This window comes from Scedosporium apiospermum (genome assembly GCF_000732125.1).
Source record: "Scedosporium apiospermum strain IHEM 14462 chromosome Unknown SEQ_SAPIO_0095, whole genome shotgun sequence".
Taxonomy (NCBI): Eukaryota; Fungi; Ascomycota; class Sordariomycetes; order Microascales; family Microascaceae; genus Scedosporium; species Scedosporium apiospermum.
Window position 1 is genome coordinate 175,587 of NW_015971796.1, and position 17,135 is coordinate 192,721.

Sequence of the window (17,135 nt, forward strand, 5' to 3'; positions counted from 1 at the left end):
TCCTTGGGAGATGGATCCGGAGGTTATTTAATTCCTCTATTCAGGGAAGAAGAGAGATTTATTCGATGAATGGAGAACTGGCGAGGTCGGCCGGGGGGTGTCATAAGCTGAGAGGAATGGCCTTGCTGGTGGTAGGATGGGAAGAATCAAAACACGTCTGGGAGGGAGAATCAAGGAGAGGAGTTTTTAAGCTTGAGGGAACCAAGTGACTTGAATGAAATGGCATTCTACTGGCTAATATCTGACTGCAGGGAGAGTCTTGAGATGTGCTCAAGATGCGATGAGAAGAGGGCCTTGATGGATAGGTGAAGATGGCATCGCTGTGTGTAATTAAGTGATAATGATGATGGTTATGATGATGCCTCAGGACAGCAATGCTTTTGATGGAAAAAAAAGTGGAAAGAGCTGGGGAGAAAGGTGGAAAGTGCTGGTCTAGGAGCAGGAAAGAGCTGCTGTTGTCTGTAAAATGGAGAGGGAAGGAGAAAATGGGGGTTCTTCCCTGAGTTCTGGGGCCGCAATGGGAAGCTACAATGAGCAGAGCATCATGGGTGTGGGCTTGGAGAAAGAGAAATCATAAAAATGGCCATGGTTTTTAGAAATGACTGCATTTGTTGATTGCTGAGATGAAGATTGGGAAAAGGGAAATGAATTCATTGCCACTTCTCAGCATCGCATCTCTGTTTGCAAATTGCTTTAGCTGCAAACACCCATAAATTGATGTGTGTTCATCTTCATACCCCCTGCCAAAACTCTACCCAGACGGATCCCGACACTTCTTGTTTTCCCTTTCAGTTTGATAGCTTTTCCCAGGTCTCGGCTATGCGCATCTTACGGGAACTGAAGCGGTGTGCTTTCCGGGGCACCTGTTGTACATGTCCCAACTCCGAGGGCGGGATGGGTTGGTCAAGGCCGCCAGACAACCTCTTTAGGTTAACAGATTGTTGACTGCCTAGATGCGTTGAGCCAAAGCAGAGGAGGGGGTTCGTATTTACGAAGTAAAAATGTTAATTTTCTTGTGTAACAATTGCTTGACCTGGTTAGCGTCTCCTGCTCTGATTGGTTTCTGGAATGATTTTCAACATCCCGAAGAAGCGCGCACAATATCTCCTCGTTCCGATGATAATAGAGATCAGTAAATCCCCCCCTTCCCAAAATTGAATAAATTGCGAGAAGTTAGGACCTGTTGAGGCTTTCACCATGGTAGGATGTGACGCTGGACTGGCGCATCATTTCCGAGTGACAAACCACTCTAATATCTCGCCATAACACAACTCCCTCTGGAATAACGCTCTCTAAATTTGAAGGCTCCTAGCCCCTCAAACCACAGGAAGCATGAAGTCAGATGTTCGCTGGGAGTATAAGAGTTGAGCTCAAGAGTTGACTTGGCTCGTAAACGTTGAAGAAAATTTCCCGGTCGGCTTGATGCTCTTCCATACACGAAATACATCGAGTCTCAGGACCTGCAGCGCGCGTTGGAACGTGCCTATCAACATATGGTCGTCAAGCTCATGTACGGTCTGCACGAGAATCCGCAACAAGGCTGGCACTATTCCAATCTCACGGCCGCGGTTCCTTGGAGAATTCTGGTAGTGCTGGAGCAGGGTGTGCCAGCAATGTTAGTCCTGGTGGCCCCGGTTCTGTGGGCGCTCGGTTGCGTGGTGCTCTCGGTCTTGTTCTCGTTTCGGAGGCGATGGGATGCTTTCTTTAGTACAGGGTATTTGTATTGCTATATAGACGCTTGCGGGCTGGATTTTGCAGAGGTCATGAGCAGCATTGAAAGTAAGTAGCTGTGATAGGCATACGACTTCTGCTCAAATCAAACCCATTTAGGACGCGAGACTATCGACCAAGGTGAATCCGTCATCGAAACGGAGGCTTAATCTTCCCAAGCTTCCACTCCCTGAAACCTCCGAGAAAAATTAAGAGAGTGAAGTTGAACGCATTCGTGGAAGAGACACTCCGAAACCCCTCAAAGGAAGCTACGCATATTATCGGAGAGCAGACCTTTCCGTACGAGGCGCTCAGCGCGGGACAAAAGCTCAAGCAGAGAGGCGGTGGCAATCTCCGTGGCATTAACACAGCTTTACTTTCTTGAAAACGGAAGATTCATCACAGCTAAAGGAGCGGAATCGGTTTCCTCTGCGGTGGAACTTTAAAGGGAGGTTTTAGGCTCATAGGGTTTTGAACGCAGTGCATATTGCCTCTAATACACATTCGGTAGAGACACACACACACACACACACACACAAATTCTACTACGCCCAGCGGGCCTGACCCGAGGGGGCAACTCTTAGCTGGCTACGCATACATTGCATAATGAATCTTAACCTACTGCAGCCCTTACATCCTCCATGTCCAGCCTCCATCCTCTCTCATCTGCCCTTCTCTCTGCGGATTCTCGTGGTTAGTACTGAGGTTAGTACTGCGGTTAGTACTGAGGTTAGTAGGTTATACTGAAGTGTGGCCAGTGTGTCGGGGTCTATCGTATATGGCAGGGCGACTTCTTTCAGGGCCAAGAGGTGCCCTGCCCATTGAACAACGTTGGTGTTGGCTGTTGAGTCGACAGCGGCACGCACGCATGGGTGGTGAGTAAACGGATTACGATAGAGACCGAACAGGCGCCCGTTTGCTTGGAGTTCTAAGTCTATATCTCTCGGCCTCCACATACTTGATCTTCATATGACTTGCCCTTTGTGGAAACGGAACGCAGATACGTTTCCGTCGCCCTCAATGGGACGTCGTTTCTGGGGTCCAGGCGAGTTGTAGATATCCATATTGCAGCGGTGTATATATATCCCTAACGGTTTATCAATACGCAGACCAAAACACCCACTATACGAGAGGTTGCACCCTACACCGCCCCTCTTCGCCAACAGCATGTTGTTTTTACTTGCAATTTTCATTTCACGTGGTGCATTTGGGGACGTCAAGACTACGGAGTATAAGGGATGTCCGAGCCGCCCGGCCGCCATAGAAGGAGAAGTATCAGATCATGGAATGAGCAGACGATATTTTGGACGAACCAGTTTTCCATGAGATAATTCAGGACGGACCTACCCGCGAAGCTAGTGGACGGTTTCTTCGCCAAGGATTTAGCAATGTGCTCGGTGCTAGGGGTAGCTGTGTTGTCGTCTCTTCTTTGGCGGAATTCCGCACGCATTACTAATTATCTGCTGTGATGACAGAGCTTGGTACTGAATCATCTCGGGTAGTTGTAAAGACCCGGAAACCCGTGTGTTACCTCAGTAGTTACCAAGGCAAGCATCGAATGATATCAACGTTTATAAATAAGAAGATGGCCTTTAACAGGATGCACCGTAGTTTCCACTGCACACCAGCCTACAAGTCTTATCATTTCTTTGCTCTTTCCGCGGTCCCCGATAACCATGGTCGTCGTAGCAGTAGCCGGCGGCACCGGCAGCATTGGTCGAGCGATTGTCGAGGCGATCGTAGCTGATGGAGAATTTGAAGTTATCGTACTCAGCCGAAAGGTTCGATATACCGTGGCTAGAATCATGGCAGTCCGTCGCTGACGTACCTTGCGTCCCACCCCTCGTTAGGTTGACTTAGAGCTGCAGAAGAGCCTCGGCGCTCGTATACTGCCTGTTGACTACTCAGATGTCGGCTCATTAACATCTCTCCTGCAAGACAACGATGTCCACACGGTTATTTCCGCGCTCGGGGGACGAACCCCTCCAGATTGTGAGCGCAGCCTCATTCAAGCGGCTGAGCGATCCAGCGCGACCAAACGGTATATCCCCAGCGTCTACGGCGTCAAGTACCCTCCGGAGACGTCCTGGTTCCCCATAGCCGCGGCGAAGCTTTCCATCTTCGAAGCCCTAGAGAAAACGAACCTCGAATGGACAGCGGTCTGCAACGGCTTCTTCCTTGACTATTAGGGCATGCCTAAGATCAAGTCCTACCTCAGTCCCATGACACTCGTTCTTGATGTCGCCGGTAAAAAGGCTGCAATCCCAGGGTCAGGGACGACGCCGATTACTTTCACGTATAGCGGCGACGTGGCTAAGTTTACGGCCAAGTTGCTCACTCTCGATAAATGGGAGACAGAGTCATTATCGGAGACAGACTTACCTGGAACGACTTTGTAAAACTTGCCGAGGAAGTAACAGGTAATTTTGAATCATGCACATGCGCTATCCCACGTCATAAATAATGCTAATGTCGTCATCTTCAGGCGAGAAGTTCGAGGTGGTTTACGACTCGGTGGAGCTATTGAAATCCGGCAGGATCACGGAGTTGCCAAGCCACGTCCACGTCTATGAGTACTACCCGAAGGAGGCACTGCAGGGAATGCTCGCGCAGTTTGGTCTCTTGTTTGACCAGGGCGTTCTAGACTTCCGACCAAAGCGATCTCTTAACGACATATTCCCCGATATCAAGCCCAAGTCAGCCAGGGAAGTACTCGAGATTGGGTGGAAGAAATGAATTCTTCCATAATTCCCTTATACCAGTGGTTTTAGGTGGGCGACTTGTATTATCACGTTGGGTCGCCTCTTGTGCCTAGCTCCTGTAAGGTAGAGGGCTTGACTTCGGTCAATTTCTCAAAGAAGTCAAGTTACAAGTCAAGTATACAGTTTAATATCAAGTCTTTCGTCTTCAGAAGTGTCATTAGTGTTCATCTTTGAAGTCTCTTGTGTTTCAGTTTCCGTCCCTTTTTCCAGTTCTGATTCCAGGTGACTGGAATCCATTCCATTTTCTTGTGTATCTTGTGCCGTATAAGTCGGCCATTCTCTTTCTAGCTCCCACTCATATCCCAGTGTGAGAGCCTTCTTTCTATGCCCCTATTTCCGTATCCTGTTGACCATCGGATTCAACGTCTACCAGTTCTACCAAGAAGTTTGCGGCGGCTTCTTGGAAGAGTTGGGTCCAGACCATTGGCCACCCATTTCCTTGAAGGTGGCCTAAGGCTGCTATCCATACCTTTCGTCTTTTCGTTCGAATCTACCCCGCATCGGGCCGCTTTCAGCACAATCCCCGAATTGCCTCAATTCGATCAGCAAAGGTCGTATCACTTCCGACAAAAATTCCGTCCATTTTTTTATCACTCAATTTTTTGGAGGGTGCTGGTCTTGTGTTTCATGCCCAGAACCCGTCTCTAAGTCCGCCCGGCCAGAATCATCATCGCGCCGAATTCCCGGCAATCCTTCCCCGCCTTGTCTGGCATCAGCGCCTTGTCACGAGCTTCATACTCTGAAGTCCAGTCTGCTCACAGACGAAGGGCCGGACTCATTAGCCGAGCCAAGTTAGCTGACTATACCTAGAGCCAGTCCGGCTTGGACCAACTCGCCAGAATCGAATGGACGGGGTCAGTGCCGCTGCCAGCGTGATCGCTGTGATACAAATCTGTGGATCTGTCTTTGATTTCTGCCGAACATACTATACAGGGGTCAAGGATGCCCGAAAAGACATCACGCGCTTGCGGAACGAGGTTACTCGCCTTGAGGGTGTCTTAACCAGCATTGCAGATCTTGCGGATGCCGATGACTCTGCCAAGCTATCCGTCCTGCAGGCCCTGGTCAAGCCCGGTGGCGCTCTCTCACAATGCCAAGACACTTTAGCAGGTTTACTTGAGAAGTTGCAGCGTGGTCATGATACGGAAGGTATGAAACGATTAGGATGGCGCGCCTTGACATGGCCACTCAAAAGCAAGGACGTCGACAAGGTCATCGCGGAAATCGAGAAGCACAAGTCGCTATTTACCTTGGCACTTACTGCTGACGCTGCGTGAGTTAGAAGTCCTTCGCGTCATATCATCTGATCAATAATTCCCGTTTCCTCTACTTACAACCATGCAACTGCTAGGACTTTGAATATGATGCTGAGCAAGTCCTTGGATGGAGTGGCCGAGAACCTTAGCGCCACCCAACTTGATGTTCAGGCCACCAAGGAAGGCGTGATAGCGACTCTTAAGGTCGTCAATGCAATGCAAGAGGATGCAGACGAAGAGAAGAGGAAACAGATGATCCGAAATGTGACAACGTGGCTGACATATACTGACCCTACTACTAGCCACCAGGCTGCCAACAGAAAGCGGCAATCTGGTACAGGGCAGTGGTTAATCAACGGTGTCAAATTCAGAGAATGGAAAAGGAGTCGTGGGTCGTTCATGTGGCTTAAGGGTATCCGTGAGTTATCGGCCTCAAGTACGCAGTTTACTCCAATTCTGACCGCTTATAGCCGGGTGCGGAAAGACAATACTAGCGTGAGCATCGTCTGAATTCTTCAGCAAATGTGACAGGCCGAACTTACTGCGGATAGATCTACTGTCATCGAGAACCTTAAAGGAGACTGCGAAAATAAGGATCTCAGGCGTGCCTTGGCCTATTTCTACTTTGAGTTCAACAACACGAACAAGCAGTCTCCTCATAAGTGTCTTTCGTCCCTGGTTTCTCAGCTATGTAGCGGAACTGAAGAGATCCCAACTCAGCTTGAAGATCTCTACGAGAGATGTGGGAGGGGCCGAAGCCCTCCATCAGTACACGATCTAATTTCAATCATTGATGCATATACGGCGCTCAGGAGCATCAACGACACATACATCGTCCTTGACGCCTTGGATGAATGCCCCACGACAGGTCCTGAGGATCAACGTGCCGAACTACTAGATGCAATAAAGGCCATCCGGAGCATCTTCCATTCGAATTTACACCTCCTGGTTACCAGTCGGGAAGAAATCGATATTAAGAAATCTATCACGCCACTTCTAACCGTTCCAGCCTTATCAATACAAGATTCCGGGGTTATGGCTGACATCAAAGAATACGTCAAAAGTCAGCTCACGTCCGACCCGAAGTTAAATAGCTGGTCGGAGGATATCAAATCCGAAGCAGAGCGTGTCCTCGCCGAAGGGGCATGTGGCATGTAAGACTTCGATTCAATATCGACGCTGAAAAAATTAGGCTTAACAACTATCATAGGTTCAGATGGGTATTTTGCCAACTCGATGCATTGAAGAAATGCAAAAAAAGGTCCTCGATCCTGCTGGCCCTGAAGCAACTCCCAAGAACTTTGGATGAAACTTATGAACGTATGCTGCTAGCTATTGACGAGATATACAAGGCTGAAGCCAGACGAGCCCTTCTGTGGCTGGCTTTTTCGGAGCGGCCCTTGAGCGCTGAGGAGGTTGCTGAGGCTGCCTGCATCGATCCAGATGCTGACCCGGCATTCGATAAGAACGACCGCTTCCAGGACCCTCGGAACAATATCCTCGAGATCTTAGGCAGCCTAGTCAGTCTTGTGCCCGGGGACAAGATCAGGCTGGCTCACTTTTCCGTGAAGGAGTATCTTCTCTCGATTCCACTACGCGCCAGCAAATCGGCCGACTTTGGGGTTTCTGAAATGAATGCCCACCTTCTGTGTACTCAAAGTTGCCTTGCCTATGTTCTCCAGGAAGGAGAGGGGCCGTTGAGCATTTGCGAGTTACCATTCATTGCATATGCCTGCATGTATTGGCCCCATCACGCGCAGCACCTTATGGAAGATGATGGAATTATGCCACTGGCCAATATCTTGTACCACTCACATGCCATCTATGAGAATTGGCAGAGTATGCTTGCGTCAAAGTCACCTCTTCCAGGGATTGAAACAGGCGGACCACAACAGAAAAGTCTGTCCCCTTTGTGTCACGCCTCAGCTATGGGATTTACCTCAATCGTGGAGGGGCTGGTCAAACAACTAGAAGCCACTAGTGTTGCGGAAGACAAGGGCTCGAGGTGGACAGCTCTGCAAGTTGCTTCAATGTGTGGGAGAAGGAGAATTGTTGAGACGATCTTGCGACATACAAAGCGAAGCACCATCGTCAATGCTATCAGCCCTGAGGGAACCACTGCCCTGCACCTTGCATCATCGAGAGGATTCGCGGACGTGGTGTCGATGCTTTTGAGACATGGCGCGTCAGCTGAAATTGAGGATCCGAGAGGACGAGCGGCCATTGCACTGGCGGCGGCTTCAGGTCACCTGAGTATTGTCCAGCTACTATTGGAGAACGATGATGCCGCCTCCGACTTATCCCAGAAGCACAAAGGGGCTGCATTGTTCTCCGCGATAGAAGCCGACTACATCTCGATCATTGAGATACTGCTTAATTACGGAGCAAACACAAATATGACCAATTCGGATAAGCTAAGTCCCCTCTCCTTGGCTGTCGTTAACGGACGAACTCAAGCCGCCCGCTCACTTATAAAGCACGGCGCAGATCCGAACTATGCAGATCCGCTGAAGAGCACCCCACTGCATCGTGCTGTTCAGAAGGGACATGATGTGGTAGTGGAACTGCTCATCCAGCACGAGGCTGACCCCACACGCCGTGACTGTGATGGCAAGACCCCGTTCCACTATGCGTGCGCCAGGGGGAGCCCGTTCATGGTGAAGAAGTTTCTGCAAACAGACATCGACGTCTCGTTGTTGGATGCTTGGGGCAAAATGCCTATTCACTACGCAGCCTGGGGGTGGAGCGCTGAGGCGATGCAGATTCTTCTAGATAATGGAGCGGAATTAGAAGCCAGGACACCTCGAGGCGAAACGCCTCTTCAGTTGGCTGCTCAACGAGGAGGCCATAATGTAGTGGAATGTTTATTGAAGAATGGTGCCGACATCACGACTTGTAACAAGAATGGGAGGACTTCTCTGCACTTTGCTGCCATACGTGGCAATCGGCTAGTCTTGCAGGTTCTTCTAAGGCATGGTGCGGATCCGCGCGTAAGAGATAACCGCGGATTAACACCGATACAGGCCTATGACGAGTATGAGGCGGGCCCTCCAGGACAAATTAGTATTAGAAGGATAGCATAAGGAAATCACCTGCCAATCTGGCTCTTGAAGCCATCGGGGCTCTCAAAGCCATGCGCATAAGATGTGAACTCTCCCTCCGAGACCACTGCAAGAAAACAAGAGTCGAGGGCTGCATGATTCAGTTGCTATTGGCCTAAAAAGTCCCCGGCTGCCTAAAGGGGAAGAACATCCTAGGCAACACAGCTAAACTAAAATCTAGGTGAGAACGAATACGACGATGGGTTTTGGTGTTGGTGTATTTAGCGGGTTGCTTCCCGTCGGATCTCACGATGAAGGTAAAAGATAAGTAATAATAACGCAAGACATTAGAAATTCGATCCTATTCTTGAAGATGGAAAATAAGTGCGGTCAAATATATGAAATAGGTGGCCTAACACAGCGCCCGAGGCAATGCGAGGCAGCACCGCATTACAATCGAGAACTGGGCAGAAAATCCGTTATCCCTCCCTCGCACCCGTCAAGGCCACTCGAGCGCCTCAAATCAACCGTCGTCTCCACTCCCAATCCCTGACGTGGGTAGCCAGCAACCACCCGCTGGTGGATGTGCCAGGCTTCCTCCAGAGTCTTGTCATCGACCTCCTGCAGGATCACGTACGTCCCCAAGGTCGCAGTCGGGATCGGGGCTCTCAGCTTGCCACCCCGCGTGGCCACGGTATTCGCCGTTCCCTCCCTCAGCAGGCCCAATGTGAACTCGGGGTGGTTGAGAGCGAGGCCAAGGTCGGCGAGGAGACGCAGGAGGCGGTCATGCGCGGCTTCGCTTAGATGCCCGAGATGGAGGGCGAGGGCGGCGGAATAGCACATGTCGACGGAGACGGCGTGGCCGTGCAGCATGGGTGGCTTAACGGCCAGCTCAAGGTTGGGCGACCAGGTGTGGCCAAAATACATGACGCGGTTGAGATCCTTCTCACGACTGTTGCCGACCTCGGCATCAAGAACACACCGGATGGCTTGGCGGATCACTTTGTCCGCAATCTCCTTCATCTCCTTGCTGTTAATATGCTGCTTCACCTCACTCGCGCTGTCGGCACTGCAGTCCTCCGAACTCAACTGCCCAAACTGGGACGCGATGAGCTGCTTCCCATACCTCTCGAGCAACTCAAAAGTCTCGAGATGGGTGCAGGAAGTAATCTTCAGGATCTCGGCCAGGCCGTTCCGGATCTCGCGCTCCGGGAGGGTTCCAAGGAACGTAGGGTCGAAGATGGTATGGAGCGGCTCGTAGAACGCGCCAATGCGGTTCTTGAGCCCGTTCCAGTTGACGGCTACGCGGTTCGAGACAGAGGCGTCGATGAGGCCGATTAGAGTGGTTGGGACCCTGATATAGGGAGTTGACCGGCGATAAATGGAGCAGGCGAACCTAGGGGCAAGTAAGAGAAGATGGTTTGGTTAACGAACTCTTTCTATCAAGATTTCTTTTTTGTTTTTGGGGGGTGAGGTGGTCTAGCGAGCTCTTGGTCGTGCATTCTCTGTAGGATTTTACTGTTAAGAGAAACAAGCTTACCCAGCCACGTCCGTGAGAAGACCACCTCCAATGACGAGAACCGGCTCTCGGCGGACCAGTTCAAAGTCTGTCATCCACTGGCAGAACTCCAAGGCGGTCTCCATACTCTTTCGGTCCTCACTGACGTACGCGCGCTTAAGCGTGACCGTGACTCCGTGAGCTTCGAAGTGCTCGCCGATGGCGACCGCGTACAGATCGTAGACCGAGTAGTCAACGATAGCTAGGCATCTCTTCCATTGCGCGTACAGCCCGGGCAGCTGTCCGTTGTCGGGGCGAAAGACGCCTGGGATGAAGTGGTATAGATGGTGGATCTCAACCGAGATATGGGAGGCGTAGGTTGAGTCATCAACCCGCGTGACGCTCATACTGGCACTTTAGATGCTAGCGTGGTATATTTGGATTATGAAATGAGGTCCAAATGAGGGTTCAGAGTATGAGCTTTGCGTGGGGTCTCTTGTCGTCGTCGTCGTCGTCGTCGTCTATTAGAACTCTCGTCAGTCGGGTCGTTCTCTATTTAACTTCATCTCCTATATCCACATTCCCTTATTGCAGTCATTTGTTTCTTTACTCTTCAGTTTCCTTCTCCATTTCCTAACCAGACTAGTTTTCTCGGTGTACAGCGAGGCTTTGCACTTTTCTGGTCTTTCCTAAATTTGGATAATCGGTGAGATATTGTGAGGAGGCTGGTGGGCGTGCCGGGACATGAGGGTTGAACACGTGGATATAAATTCTAGGATTCCCCTCTTGCCTTATTTGGAATTTCGGTCAACTGTTGGTGGTGCCAAAGGGCGCTGAAGGAGCGGCCCTTCACGTCCATCGTTGGCTAATATCAAGCCTCAAAACCACCCACCTAGTGCTTCGACGGCTAGCAGTGACTGGATCTCAACATTAGACAGCAGAGTCTTAACTTCAAGAAAGCTATACATTTGTATCTTCTCTATACAGCCGATTATCTTTTTTACCCTCGGCGGTTTTCCTTTTGGCCTACCTAATAAAACAATGGAGCCTCATATCCCCTCTGTCATGAAGGCTATTCGGTACAACAGGCCGGCGGACTTTGAGCTGGTTGACATGCCGGTTCCAATTCCCGAGCCTCACGAGGTGCTCATCAAAGGTTTGTCATCCCATCATGGAGGGTTCGTGGTTATTACTGGGCACTATCTAGATACTAGCTGCCGCCGCCTCAGTCGTTGCCAGTATCATAGATCCCGTTCCGCAGTATTAGTTCGCTCGACAGAGAGCCCAGCTACCCTCCCTGCGTTAAGATCCACCATTCTCGCCCAACCTACGTACTCTTTTCTGTGCGGCTAACACGACTGGCTCGGCAACAAGTGAGATCCTGCGGTATATGCGGCACCGATCTCCATATCCACGGTCGGTATCCCCAATCCTGCGAACCTTTCCCCCTTTCTGGCTCATTCGCAGCCACAGTCACGTCTCGGAAACAACTAGAACTAACTCCGAGAGAAAGATGGCGAGTTCCCCGCACACATGCCTGTGGTCACCGGACACGAGACGTCGGGCGAGGTGGTCAATATTGGCCACGCCGTCAGCGGCTTCCAAATCGGCGACAGAGTCACGGCTGACAGCACCCAAGAGTGCGGAGCCTGCCGTGCTTGCCAGTCTGGACAGATCCTCTACTGCCGGGACCTGCAGGGTCGCGGGACGCAGCGTGCGTAATAATGGCTATCCTGTACCCTGCCCAAAGATTTGCTACGATGAGAACTTTGAGCTAACACGCGCGGTCTCGTTCTTTTTCATCAACAGTCGACGGCGGCTTCGCCGAGTATTGCACGTTCCCAGCCTCCAAGCTCTTCCACCTCACCAAGCTGTCGTGGAAAGACGCGTCCCTTGCCGAGGCGACAGCTTGCGCCATTCACGGAATGGATCGCATCCGGCCGGTGATGGGAGTCGGCTCCACCGTCCTCCAGCTCGGCGCCGGCCCCACCGGACTTTGCCTCTCGCAGCTACTCAAGCTCAGCGGGGCGGTCCACGTCGTCCTAGCCGCTCATGAAGGTCCGAAGATGGACCTCGCGAGAGCCCTGAACGTCGCGGACGAGTACATTGACATCAGCAGGACGGACCCAGACCACAGCTGGCACCAACTGGCCTGGCTCCACCCCGGCGGTTTCGACGTCGTGGTGGAGGCCACCGGCGATGTCAGGATCCTACGCCGAGCCATCGGCTTCTGCGCGAAAGGAGGCACAGCGGTCCTCTACGGAGTGTACCCACCGGACGAGGAGGTGGTACTGACACCGTCCGCCATCTTCCTCAAAGAGCTTACTATCATCTCGTGAGTCGAACCCCCCTCCCTGCAAACAAGGAGAAGACGCATAACGGCGAGGCGCGCGCGTCATCATGGCACCACAGGGGACTAACAGGCTTGGCCGCCGTAACTTCAGATCCTTCTCGGAAATGTATTGCCTGCCAAGAGCCGTGAGGTACCTTGAAAGCGGTAAGGTAGATGTCACCGGTATTGTCACGCACACCTTTCCTCTTGAGAAATTTGGGGAAGCGCTACAGGTGATTCGCGACAAGAAGTGTGTCAAGGCTACGATTATGATGGAGTGATGGGCAGTCAGGCGCACCGATGTGCCATAATTACCTTAACAAGTGTATTGTCTGTGAGCATTTCATTTTTAGCAATTATGCCGCTGTGGGTTAAGTGCACTGCGCCCAGCAAAGGCAGACCATGTATATGGTTGGTCAACACGGTCAGAATGAGAAGGGTTTTCGGCGTGGAACTCCCGCATTCGTACACATTCGTCCGCCTTGGGCGCAGGCCCTGTGGGGTTGCTGCTCTCATGCCCCCACGAGGTAATTTTGGGGTGCCCGCCTTACATTCGGCATAACTAAGGTAGCTTACGTCACGACTTTGAGGGCCAAGCCGCGATCTCTCTGCGCTGATCTCACGGGAACCCTAGTTAAGAGTTAAAGGCTGCCCGGCATCTGTTGGATCTCGGTCAACCAGACACACACGGCTTATACATTGTTTTGGGTTCTTCGGTCAGCAAAATGCAACTTGGAGGTGGCCCCCTCGTGCATCTCATCGGGTACCTTGGAGATTTTCTCCGACCCGGGCCGTCCATTTGGTAGCAACTGTCCACACCGGCTCCCCGCCTCGGGAGCCGGTCAGAGAAGGGAGGGACTGGACTGGCAAATTCAACTGGCAAATTCAACTGGCAAATTCAACTGGCAAATTCCACCTGCCAAGGGTCTCCGGTCGAGAAATTGTGTTGTCAAAGGTGGAGATGGGCTCGGAGAAATGTACTGCCGTATTTGTAAGTAGCATGGAGACGCTAAACCGTATATGGACACCGGTTCGTAAGTTGATTTGCTGGAGAGAAGGAGTGAGACCCGCCTGGCAGCCCAGGGATAATCAAGATGAGGCGGTTTTTCCTTGCCAGCTGGCTGGGCCTGCCCTCCCTTCGGGGCAATAGCTGGGTAATAGCTGGGAGTACTCATAAAGCGGTGGCTACCCCACTTTTGATGTTGCGCATCTATTCCGTAAACGGCTAGGTCCCTTCGCAGCTGACCGGCCCACTTATTTATCGAGGGTGAGCACCCGTGGCCTAGATCCTTCTCTCTCTCAGATGCCTACCAGCCGAGATTCGCAGGAAACGAGGGTCGTATCTACCGCCGATCCGGGGCTCTCGTGCGAAGAGGAACATTGTCAAGATCCTGAGCTCGCGCGCCGCTATTCTTGCTCTTCGTCGCCGCCGCCGCCGTCACTCACTGCTCTCTCGGATCTCGCCTGCCATGGCTTTGCTTCCAGCCATCATTCGACCGGCGCAAACTCTCAAATTTTCCGGTAAGACCTCTCACGCGGAGCTTCTCTCTGCCATTCTTTCTCCGTTTAACAGCACCAAGCTCATATGCCTAGTGAATCTAGCAGCGCGCAAGACAATCAGTTGCCACTGCCGTTGATACCCGACCTACTCTCCTTCATTGTTGACGATCCCCGCAGCTGTCATGTTTCCGTGCCCATGAATACTCCAGGGCCTAAGCAAGCCGGTAGGGACGATGGCGCCTGCTTGCCCTTCGACGGTACTTGGCAGCAAGGTGTTTTCACGGACAATTTGCTAATAGGGCCAAGCACGACGTATGTTCTTCTCTTCTCTTCTCCTCTCCATCCGGACTGGTCGCTACTCATTCCCCAACCCCACTAGCTCTGTCAGTCCGCTAACGAATATGGACTCTGAGCAGTAGCCTCTTCCCAGAGTTCTCTCAGGTGTTGCCTTCTGACTCGGGGATCTGGCCAACTGAGCTATCACTTGCATCTACTCTAGAGCTGCTATCAGCGACGGGAGATCCGATAGCAACGACCGACTCTATGCCAGCTATGCCTAGTTCGGATTACAGGCTCCCGAACCTGGAACTCGTACCAGCTCCGCCAGCTAGCCACCATCAGTATCCTCTCTGGGTGGATCCTGTACTCAGCCATGTTAGCGACGATGTCTCCCCCGCTATCTTACCGGACCTGCTAGCCCAGCCCATATGGGACGCCCCCGTATATCGAAGCTTATATGGACTTGATGGCAAGACTTCAGATCCTTTAGATACTGATCTCGATGACACCTGGGTAGATAGCGCTGCGTCCGGGGGAATACCCCCAGACGAACCAGACGACTCTTGGCTTTTCTGGGACGATGAAGCCGACCAAACACATCCCAGCGTACTAAAGTACATCTTCGAACCAGATGAAATATCGGACACAACTTTGGCTGTAGAATCGCTAGGTGAAGCGGGCAAACAGGAGGAAAATCGAGCGTCCGACAAACATGACGACAACGTGCTGCCCAAACTCTTGCCGGCCCGCCGTCCTTTTCCAAATCTCTCTTTGCCCCTTGCCACTTCGCGAGGACCCTCAGAGGAAGAAAGACCCCGTAAAAAGGCATTGACCATCATACTGGAAAATGGGGTCGCATCCGTGAAGGACTACCAAGTTCCGGCGAAGCGAGGTGTCCGCCGTACCAAGCTCAGCAAGGAGAAGTCGGCTGCTGTAGCCAGCAAGCGGAAGACCCACGAGATTTGCATCAAGTGCAAGGTAGCTCGCACAGAGGTACGTCAACCATTTCCAAGCTTCCGTTAGGAGGCTGGCGCGATGGATCAATATTTATGTCTGTGTGCCTGTCTAGTGCGTTGGGGGGACGCCTTGCCATCGCTGCGTTGCGGCATGGGAACGAAAGCCCCACGTGGTCCACCAACCCTGCCTGAAGGCTCACTTTCTCGACATTATCGAGTCGGGAAGCTGCAATTATGTCTGTATGTTCCCCAGTGTTTACGCTGCCCCCGAAACCCCAAACCACCTCTGTCATGACCGTGGAACCTCTTCTGACGAAATGGATGCAGCGCAGCGAGTCGCCTCGCATTTGACTCTGGATGGGCGGAGACGGATCTCAATTTCCATGCCCGAGGAGTTTGACCTTCCCAGCCTCTTGCAAGCCGTGCAGGAGCGGCAGCATTCCTTCAACATTCGAAGGCGAAAGATGTCCCGGACCCTCTTCGTCATTGACATGGCAGAACACGCTAGACTGCTGGGGCAGATCCGGGAGAATGATGAGACCAACACGACCACTTTACGCCAGTTCATCGACAACGCACTACTCACAACCTCCGACTGGAGAAGTAGTGTGAAGGAATGCGAAGCACTGGACGATCCGCTGGTAAGTGCCCCCGCGTGGAGTAACTTTTCTCTCAAGGCCAAGCAGACGCTTAGAAGCAATTCATCTTTCAGGCCCTTCTTCCAGTGTGGAACAACGAGCCTTGTCGTGGTAGCTACGACATCGTCCCTGTCGACGGGAGCGAGCCGCGGCCGCTCGATGTAGAAGACCCAGAGGACGTAAAGGAAATCATACTGGGCGCGACGCTGTCTCGGATCATTTGCCGCAAGCTGGAGATCGACGCCTACCGCCGACTGCAGAAAATTATCAACAAGCTGCGCTTCGAGTCCTCGGAGAGCTCCATCCGCTTCGTGAAGCAGCTTGGCGACGTCCTCCTGACGCTAAGATGGCGACTATCGTGGTGGGAGGTCCACGGGGACGGGCGCGGGGACCCCGACCCGCAACGGTTGCTGTACGTCGAGAGAGTCAAGCGGCTTACCCTGGTCCTCTACTTTTACTACTTTACGGCCAAGAGGAGCATTAGTAGCTGGCTGCGGCCTGAAGGTATGGCTGGGGTCTGGAGTGAGTACGCCGACACGCTGCCGATGTGGGAGGACTTGCCGACGGTGGAGAGCGTGGATGGGCTGGAAGAGTGGCTGGGTGCCGGGAAAGCGTTGGTCAAGGACGCCGGAAAGAAGAAGGTTCCTCACATGGAGACCTAGAATGACGGGGTAATCGGGATTCGGATGCCACGTCTTTCTTTTTTGGTGGGTATTAGAGGCTTGCCCCTTCAGGCTTGTCCTAGTGGTGGTTGGGTATGGATTAGTTGTAGCTTATACTACTGGCACTCTTCATTCTTCAAAGCCTTGTTCTAGCACTCTGGTGGGCGTTCTTGTGCGCCGTCATGTTGTCCGTAGAAGCGTCAATTTTGTGACTGGATTTTAATGATAAGCGGCACGACCGTTCCGGCTAATTACCAGATATATCCGTTACAGGGGCCAGTCACCAAGTTGCAGTGACAAGCTCGCCAAGTCTTGGGTGGACTCGGTCGACATCACATTAACATCTGGGCCTCCCTGAAGGGCGGTGATCAGGAGATTGATCGCGATGTTAGCACCACACCACACAAAGCAATTTCAATTACACCCCGTATGAGTGAGAAACAAAAATTAATTAAGCAAATGACTAGCTGCCGTAGTTTTTCTCAACATCTTGCGCTTCAC

At 52.0% G+C, this 17,135-nt stretch overlaps 5 protein-coding genes across 5 annotated transcripts; 4 read left to right on the plus strand and 1 right to left on the minus strand.

Annotated features, from left to right (window-relative positions):
* Positions 1–3,386: 3,386 nt before the first annotated feature.
* SAPIO_CDS4888 (Uncharacterized protein) lies at positions 3,387–3,899 on the plus strand (the record flags this gene model as incomplete). Its single annotated transcript, XM_016787336.1, has 2 exons — positions 3,387–3,491; positions 3,561–3,899. The coding sequence occupies 2 exons, from the start codon at positions 3,387–3,389 to the stop codon at positions 3,897–3,899; spliced, it is 444 nt and encodes a 147-aa protein (XP_016643011.1).
* A 158-nt stretch (positions 3,900–4,057) lies between these two features.
* SAPIO_CDS4889 (uncharacterized protein) lies at positions 4,058–8,811 on the plus strand (the record flags this gene model as incomplete). Its single annotated transcript, XM_016787337.1, has 8 exons — positions 4,058–4,130; positions 4,196–4,406; positions 5,289–5,326; positions 5,406–5,745; positions 5,824–6,146; positions 6,199–6,223; positions 6,280–6,882; positions 6,939–8,811. 8 exons carry the CDS (start codon positions 4,058–4,060, stop codon positions 8,809–8,811), a joined length of 3,486 nt encoding a protein of 1,161 aa, XP_016643012.1.
* A 408-nt stretch (positions 8,812–9,219) lies between these two features.
* On the minus strand, positions 9,220–10,674 carry SAPIO_CDS4890 (uncharacterized protein; the record flags this gene model as incomplete). Its single annotated transcript, XM_016787338.1, has 2 exons — positions 9,220–10,165; positions 10,310–10,674. 2 exons carry the CDS (start codon positions 10,672–10,674, stop codon positions 9,220–9,222), a joined length of 1,311 nt encoding a protein of 436 aa, XP_016643013.1.
* Positions 10,675–11,308: 634 nt separating this feature from the next.
* Positions 11,309–12,880, plus strand: SAPIO_CDS4891 (D-arabinitol dehydrogenase (NADP(+)); the record flags this gene model as incomplete). The annotated part of the gene is made up of 4 exons (XM_016787339.1): positions 11,309–11,423; positions 11,781–11,981; positions 12,077–12,602; positions 12,712–12,880. 4 exons carry the CDS (start codon positions 11,309–11,311, stop codon positions 12,878–12,880), a joined length of 1,011 nt encoding a protein of 336 aa, XP_016643014.1.
* A 1,022-nt stretch (positions 12,881–13,902) lies between these two features.
* SAPIO_CDS4892 (uncharacterized protein) lies at positions 13,903–16,634 on the plus strand (the record flags this gene model as incomplete). The annotated part of the gene is made up of 6 exons (XM_016787340.1): positions 13,903–14,120; positions 14,193–14,411; positions 14,516–15,371; positions 15,448–15,574; positions 15,662–15,975; positions 16,047–16,634. The coding sequence occupies 6 exons, from the start codon at positions 13,903–13,905 to the stop codon at positions 16,632–16,634; spliced, it is 2,322 nt and encodes a 773-aa protein (XP_016643015.1).
* Positions 16,635–17,135: the final 501 nt, after the last annotated feature.